Source organism: Colobus angolensis, unplaced genomic scaffold (assembly GCF_000951035.1).
Source record: "Colobus angolensis palliatus isolate OR3802 unplaced genomic scaffold, Cang.pa_1.0 Scaffold739, whole genome shotgun sequence".
NCBI lineage: Eukaryota > Metazoa > Chordata > Mammalia > Primates > Cercopithecidae > Colobus > Colobus angolensis.
In genome coordinates this window covers 123,127-131,618 of record NW_012121143.1, presented here as the reverse complement: position 1 = coordinate 131,618, position 8,492 = coordinate 123,127, and the positions used below count along the sequence as shown (strand labels likewise).

The 8,492-nt window shown below is 46.2% G+C and overlaps 1 protein-coding gene across 1 annotated transcript in view; it reads left to right on the top strand.

Annotated features, from left to right (window-relative positions):
• The first annotated feature begins 4,904 nt into the window (after positions 1-4,904).
• The window catches only part of LOC105501663 (ribose-5-phosphate isomerase-like), a 64,397-nt gene continuing 60,809 nt past the window's right edge, over positions 4,905-8,492 (top strand). The window contains exon 1 of the mRNA XM_011927673.1: positions 4,905-5,225. Coding sequence (XP_011783063.1) covers positions 4,941-5,225 — 285 coding nt within the window. The 5' untranslated portion in view covers positions 4,905-4,940. The remainder of the gene's footprint in view (positions 5,226-8,492) is intronic.

Below are 8,492 nucleotides of genomic sequence, written 5' to 3'. Positions count from 1 at the left end.
TGGGAAAATTCTTTGTGTACGTGGCTGTCTGTGCACTGAAGGATGTTTAGCAGTATCCTTGGCCGTGACCTATTAGATGCCAGTAACATTCTCTCAATTGTGTCAGTAAAAAATGTGTCCATACATTGTCAAAGATCTCCATGAGGGGAGGGGCAAAAATCATTCCAAGTTGCCAATCACTGGTGTAAAGACACCAAAAGGCAGGTGATCCTTAAGCAAGGAATGGTTTTATACAGCAGTAAGGGATTGTTCTATACACATTTTTTCTCAGGACCACATGGTGTTGGTCAACTAGTAGTAAGATTTGGTTTTGGTAAATGGACTGCACTATGCTGTTTTCCAGTGTTACATGCATAGCAAGGTAGTAACACTGATGTATTAACAATGACTTGCTTTGATCATTAGACCACTGTGAATAAGGTCCAATCCTCTTTCAAGGCCCTAGTCAAGATTGCTAGTAGACAATAAACCTGCCCTTGTGAAAAGGGGATGGAGCAAGGCAGGCCAAAAGTTGAGGTTCCAAAGGGTCATTCTAACAGTGTGAGAGTGGAGGGTGTGAAGTTGGGTTGCTATGTCTAAATGAGTGAAGCTGTTGAATGAAAGTAGGGTGAGCTAAACTCTATTCTGAGATAAATCTGAGCCAGCATCTTCAGTCTCTGGCAGGATCCTCAAATCCATTCCAATATCTAGTTTGTAGCTCTGTACAGTCTTCCATGGAAATCATCTTCAAACCGTACAAACTTTGAAGCAAAGTGAGAAAAATGTACAAACTTTGAGAAAAGTAAGAAAATGTACAAACTTTGAGAAAAGTGAGTGAGAAAGGAGAGGAAATGGAAATGAGGAAGTGGAAAGCAAGAGTTTTTCCTGCTTCGCTGAAGCCTGGGCAGGCACACAATGATGGCTACGTATCTTCCTGGTGGTACCTACATCCCAGCTGATATGGTTTGCTCTGTGTCCCCACCCAAATCTCATCTTGTAGCTCCCATAATTCCCACGTATTGTGGGAGGGACCTGGTGGGAGATAATTTAACTGTGGGAGCAGGTATTTCCTGTGCTGTCCTCGTGATAGTAAGTCTCACGAGATCTGATGGTTTTAAAAATGGGACAAGCTCTCTCTCTTTGCCTGCTGCTATCCATGTAAGATGTGACTTGCTTCTCCTTGTCTTCTGCCATGATTGTGAGGCTTCCCTAGCCACGTGGAACTACACATCCATTAAAGCTCTTTCTTTTGTAAATTGCCCAGTCTCAGCTATGTCTTTACCAACAGCATGAAAATGGACTAATACACCAGCATTAAGTGAAGTGCCATGGTGCCCATTGCCTCCATTTCCTTTCAGACTGGACCACGCTGGGACTATCATGGGAGTGAATAACTAAAGCCCACGCAGGCGCAGGCCCTATCTCTCACCACTATAAATAGGGTAGAATGGTGGGCTCTGCCCTCTAGGATCCTTCATTCTGGTACTGATAACTCTTTTCCAGGAGTTCCTTGGAATCTCAGCCCAATTTCATTAGGTTTCTTGAAAGAGGGAAGAATAAACCCCATGCGGTTCTTTCTAGTGCAATCTAGTTTTAAAAAAACACACTTTTTAGTGCTCGCTTTGGCACTACATATACTAAAACTGGCAAGATACAGAGATCAGCATGGCCCTTGTAATTTAAAAAAAGGCTTTTTATTGGGTTAAGTTATAAAGTAGATTGATCTTACTTTGTTTATCAGACCCTGAATCTGGTCCATCATCCAAAACCTGTGCACTTCCCTTCATTTAGTACTTCCTCATTCATAGTTTTTTTTCCCTCTTAACCATTTTGTCTTAAGATTTACTGCTATTACTTATGGCTTTAAAGAGAAAAGGCATTACCTGTGTGGTTTATACAAAGTTCATGGCTATATTGGGGGTGGGGTGGGGCAATCAATAAATCCCCATCTAGGTGATTCTATTAGGTCAGGGTTTGGTCCTATAATCAGTGGAGGTTCATATCCCAGCTTCGCTTACAAGCAGTGTGACCTTGAGTAAGTGAGGACTTTTTTTTTTTTGAGATAGAGTCTCACCCTGTCACCCAGGCTGGAGTGCAATGGTGCAATCTCAGCTCACTGCAACCTCCACCTCCTGGGTTCAACTGACTCTCCTGCCTCAGCCTCTCAAGTAGCTGGGATTACAGGCACCCACCACCATGCCCAGCTAGTTTTTGTATTTCCAGAAGAGGCAGGGTTTCACCATGTTGGCCAGGCTGGCCTCGAACTCCTGATCTTGTGATCTGCCTGCCTTGGTCTCCCAAAGTGACGTCTTCTTTTATACCAATGAGGATAACAGTATCCACTTCTTTTTTTTTTTTTTTGAAATGAAGTCTCACTCTGTCTTGCCCAGGCTGGAGTGCAGTGGTGCCATCTCAGCTCACTACAGCCTCTACCTCCCAAGTTCAAGTGATTCTCCTGCTCAGCCTCCTGAGTAGCTGGGACTACAGGCGTGTGCCACCACACCTGGCTAATTTTATATTTTTAGTAGAGACAGGGTTTCACCATGTTGGCCAGGCTAGTCTCGAACTCGTGACCTTCAGGTGATCCACCTGCCTTGGCCTCCCAATGTGCCAAGATTACAGGTGAGAGCCACTGTGCCCAGCCAGGAGTTAATGGTATCCACTTCTTGAAGTTAGGATTAAATGTGATAAAGTCTGCAAAGTACTTAGCATTGTACCTGGCACTATTATCAATAATAATGCAAATGAAGTGTCATCAGAATGCGATACTCATATTATTTCAAAGATCGGCATAGTCTTCAGCCCTAAGAACCTGGATTTCAGAATGTCCATGAGAATCACTAGGCATGAATAACAACCTAAGGAAAGGATTAAAAGGGGTACAGAAATGGAAAGATGAGTACAACATGGAGAAAAGAGAGAAGGAAAGAGAACACAAACAGGTACAGACAGACCTTGCCACCCCCAAAACAGTAATTGAACAAGGCACTGTCCACTTTATGAGCAACAGTCTCTGCCATCAAGGGATATGTCTTTTGGGTGAGACAGTCAAATGAATAGAGCATGATAGTTATGACAGAGAGGTTACAGGTGATTGGGAGCAGTGAAGAACAGCCAACTCAACTAAGAGTAGCGTTTAGAGTTGCAGAGTAACAAGTAACAGAATGAAGTCTTGAAGAATATCCGAGAGTTAGAAGGGTACAGAGTGTACAAAAACACGGAGGTAAGAGCATGGACGCAGGGACTAAAATTTTGTATGGCCGAAGGTGGAGTGTAGGGTTAAAACATGACATCTATTTGTTATTTAAAGTGTTTTAGATATTTGTTGAGGACCATCTACAGGTCAGGCAATTTTAGGAATGGAAGATTCTGTAGAAAGACACCCAAAGTCCATCTTCTCAGAATGTTCTTTTCTACAGAGGATATATGATAAAGAAGTACAAAACGAAGGAAATGAATGATGGATGGAAGTTCTGTGATGGAAATACAACCATGGGCAAAGTGATAGAGGAGGGGTGGGTAGGAAACCCAATTTAGATGAGGTGGTCACTTAGACTTCTTTGAGAAGGTGGCATTTCAGCTGAATCAGAAGGGTAGATGGAGCAAGCAGTGCATAGATGGCCAGGCTGGCAGGTAGAGCATTTAAAATGGTTCAAAGGTCCTCAGGATGGGGGTGACGGGGTAAAGCAGAGACTAGCTAACATTTGCTTCATCAGTCTTTTGGTGTGGGTGCCGAGGAGCATGAATAAGGTGAAAGACTGCTCCTAAGGAGATACATTAAAGGTGTCACATTTGCCTACAATAGTCTTCAACTTTGCAGACCAACAGTAGTGGGAGTCCAGTCATACGGTTCTGCATGTTAGCCAGAACCTTCTGCTATGTTCTGAATTTGGCCTAAATTGAAGGATTCAAATATCATCTCAAACAACTTTTCCTCCTACAGACAAAGGTGAAGATTCAGGAGCTCACAGCCTCAGGGGGCAAAGCATAGTTAAGAAAATCTAGGTGATAGGCGGCAGTTAACAGTGGCCCATACCAGGGACTTGCGCTCACAAAAGAGTTTTGAAGGCCTGGAATGCGTTTGAAGATGAGTTCATGAGCAGACAGAAAGGATTCCACTAACAGCCGAGAAACACAAAGGTCATGTGTTTTTAGAGACCTCCAAGTGGTCGGTAAGGTTGGGGTCAGTATTAGTTTCTTTGCCTGTAAAATGGGGGCAATAAGAATTCCTCGTCCCTTAACTATTCTCAACAGCAAGGAACCTTGAAAGTAGAGAAGAAAAGATAAATCTGTTTTCACAGTAAGTCCTTGTTAGTCACCAAGGATTGCAGGATCGCTGCAGGGCACACTCACCTGTGCAGAACCAGTCTCCAAATGGGCGGAGCAAGGTGCAGCTCCGCCTGCTCCACCACTAGGTGCAGAAGAATGTCTACGGCAGGGGGTTCTCAACTTGTAACCTTGGGTCTGCGGGGGTCTAGATGGACTTCAGCTGGCGCCCGTGTCGCATGTGAGTTTCCTTGATAGTAGTAACCCCAAAAGGGCCGCGTCGTCTACAGAAGTGCCACTACTTGGAATTCTCGTCCAAGGCCACGTTCTCACTGCTGGGAGAAACAACAGGGTTAGGTCTAACACTCCTTTCTCGGATGCATGGGCGAACAGAAATATCCCTGGGCTTCACCTAATCGTGGCCTGAGAACACTTCCGCGAGTAAGCAGTCACCACACTGATACTCCCATAGAGCGAATGCGGGAGCCCGTCGCCGGAGATTGCGCATCTCGTCGCGGAGAGCATTATGGGGTTGGTAGTCCAGACTGAGGCGCAGATAGCGGTCCTCGAAGCCATAGAACCACACTTCCCAGGAAGGCCCGCGCAGCAGGGCACGCAGAGTGTGTACGTAAGCGACCAGATTTCCGGGGGAGCCGGGGGCGGGACTTCAGCGGAGGCCGGAGCGAGGCGTCGGGATGCAGCGCCCCGGGCCCTTCAGCACCCTCTACGGGCGGGTCTTGGCCCCGCTGCCCGGGAGGGCCGGGGGCGCGGCCTCTGGCGGAGGAGGGAACAGCTGGGACCTACCGGGTTCCCACGTGCGGCTCCCGGGGCGTGCACAGTCCGGGACCCGTGGCGGTGCTGGCAACACAGGCACCACCTGCGGGGACTCCAACAGCATCTGCCCGGCCCCCTCCACGATGTCCAAGGCCGAGGAGGCCAAGAAGCTGGCGGGCCGCGCGGCCGTGGAGAACCACGTGAGGGTGAGCACCTGGGGACGTGGGGCGCGGGAAGCATGTCCTCGGCGTGTTGGGCTCCTGTTGCGCTTTCTGGGTGCTGCCGAGGCGCGCCTACGTCCTGGCAGGGCGGGGGCTGAGTGAGAGGGTAGAGAGTGTGCACTTTACCCAAGTTTAGACCCCTCTTCCTTGCTCTAGATGTGGAATCGGCTGGGGGCGAATCTTCTAGTATTTGAGCTTTCTAAAGACTCCTTGTCCAGCTGGAACAGTTTGCAAAGTGGAGCCTGGTGTTGTCTCATGTTTGGAATGGGGGCTAGAGGCACTTGCCTTGTGGTCTCCTTATCAATAAATGGAAAATGGTGGGCTTTGGGACTGCGGAGAGGTTTTCATTTCTCTTTACTGACCCAGAAGCCGGCGGAGAGTTGGTTTGTTAGGTTCTGAGCTTGGTGCGCGCTGGCCCCTGAGTGAACTCCTAGAGGGAAGGGAAGACCCGGGGCTTCAAACTTCCTTCTTTCCGTAGGGCGGGGTGGACTAAGTCTGGAGGATGCTGGTTTATTTTTTAAGGCGGGGCTGCAGAGATGTTTAGCTGTTATTCAGTCAGGTCGTGGTCCCTACTTGTTTGTTAAGTGGCATGGTGCTGTTCGTGGAGTTTTTTTTTTTTTTTTTTTAATCCAGGTGGTTTTGCTGTCAGCAATCAAGTTAATTATCTTAATTATAATAAGGAAGCCAAGTGGAGTATGTCTGCCCTGTGGTGTAGTTTCCTTGGTCTTACTGGTTTTTTATTTCTCATTTCTACTTATTAGAAAGTGGTATTAGAGTCTCTTTTCTTCTCCGATAATAGTTCTTTACATTTGTTAATGCTTTACTCAACAAAATTATTTTGCTTAGATGATGTTTGATGAGCTTCACCACAGCGTGTTTGAGTGGGAGTGGACAGTGTGGTAACCTGTGGCTCAGCCAGTTCTGTGGGAGGGATGTCCCAGTGTTCCCTTCTACCCTTTCCACTGCTACCCTATTCTGGTGTAGCCTGTTGCAAGTCTGATTGGCAATAGGATTTTCTATGGGGATTAACAGAGATAATGTAAAATGTGTTAATTTGACCCTACCTTTGGGATTCAGTACCTCAGTTGTAAAAGTGAGACAATAAGCTGAAATTTCAAAATGTCTGCATAAAGTGAATAGCTAATAGTTAAATGTAATTCACATGAGAATACAATTAGAAACGCCCCATATCTAAGTTGTCCTGTTAATGAATTTACGTTAATATTTGGTGGCACATCTCCCTGATCTTTGTGTTATAATTATGTATTTGATTAAATAAAAATCTGCAAGCCCTGACCTTAGGCTAGAGCCCCAAAACACTGGATTCTGACCACATTTCATGAAGTTAGGTGATTTTGGGGAGATCTACAGTGACCTTTTGGGGGCACCTGTTAAAGTCATATATGCCCTTCAGGGTTTGGCTTCAAGTCCATTTCCTTCTTTCAGTTTTTCCTTAGCATCCTAAGGAGAGGAAGATTTCTTTTCCGCGATTCTGTAGCACTTCATGCCTCTTATGTGCTTTATGTTGTATCTTATGTTTTGGTCATCTGTGTGTTCATTTCTTCCAGCCCCTTAAAGGGTAAGCTCCTGGAGGGTAGTTAACCTTCATTTAGCATTGGTCACAGTGGGGCCTGCCCAGTACATACATGTTCAATTGTGTGCAGTGTGGACACAAATATGAAAGTGTTAGGGTTATTGGAGGTTCTTTGTGTAGAATCTCTGGGGAGTAGGGCTTCCTGTTCCCTAGTCCATTGGAATTCCAATATGTCGACCACTTCCATGTCTGGGTGGATGGAAAACATGGAGAGTTCTCAGGTGAATCCTTTGTATAGCCACCCTGGGCCCAGCTCTGTCTGTTTCTGGGGGTGTAGCTACCCAGGATGGGTCACCATTCAGAACTAGGCTCTTCTGAACATCTGTAGCCTCATCCCTTTGTTCTCTTTGGAGACTGGGCTTTGTTTTTTGACTGGCTTGGTTGAGGAAGCTGATGGGCGGTGGTTCTAGTTGGTTAGCAGAAGTAGTATTTCCAGAGTTACTCCATTCGACAAGCTGAGGGAAGTTCTGATGTTGCACGTACATGTGGTTTAATATTGCCCATTAGAATGGGGCTACTCCTCTAGCAGGGCCTGCTTGGCAGTCTTCTGCTGTTGGGCCACCTCATAGGCAGCCTTTGGTCACCTCTGGTTGGCTTTGGCAAGGACACTGATTCCTGGGCCAGTCATTTGATTCCAAGACAGCAGGGATCACATGGTTGAAGAGCTTTAGGCCTGGCAGGGCCTTGCAATTCCTGATCTCTTCCAAAAGGCAAAGAAGGAACCTTACACAGAGCTTGTCTGATTCATCCGAATTCACCTCTATGCCACCTGCCTGCTGGGACTGTGAGTGACATGAATGAATGGCTAAGGTTGGTAACCAGGAATCTGGTGACTGAATGACTGTAAAGCTAGAGTTCCTAGCTTCAGGTCAAGTGTGAAGGTCAGGTTAAGTCTATCTAGTGTGATATTCTAAACACACACACATATACACAATGTTTTTATCCATGGCTCCTGGTTCATAACTCATAACTCTTACTACAGTCTTTTGTTATATTTGGGGTGCTTTAGGGCCCAGAGCAGGCCTCAGAAAACAGAATCTTCCTCTCTTACCTTCTGCCCTCCTTCTGCTTGCTCCTTTGTCTCCCCAGTGCTTTTCTGTCTTGGAGCTGGCCATAAAGAAATTCTGTGACCTATGTTGTCTGATTGTAGGTCATTAAGATCCCCATTTCAGGAGGGTTCCTCTTCCATACCCTGGAGGAAGGAATGCTGCAGGTGAAGAATCTGAACAGACAGCCCTTGCAGGATTTCCCCAGTCAGTCTGCTAGTATTGGATCATGCCATTTTTGTCCAGTCACATTTCTAGGCCCTTATAATTCCTGGTCTTTTCCAAGATCCAATCATATCTATTCGATAAAAACTCAAAAAAAAAAAAAAAAGGGCTCAAGAGGACAGGATTTGGAAGCTTCTGGAGAGCAGAACGTATGAAGGTCCCTGGAGGATGGTGTGCCTGGAGAGAGCATGGAAGTTCTGTGCTCCTTCTTACATGCCTTTACCTATGCATCTCTTCATCCATATCCTTCATCATAGCCTTTATAATAAACTGGTAAACATGTTTCCCTGAATTCTGTGAGCCACTCTAGCAAGTTAATCAAACCCAAAGAGAGGGTTGTGGGAACTCCAACTTGAAGCTGGCAAGTCAGAAGTTCTGGAGGCCTGA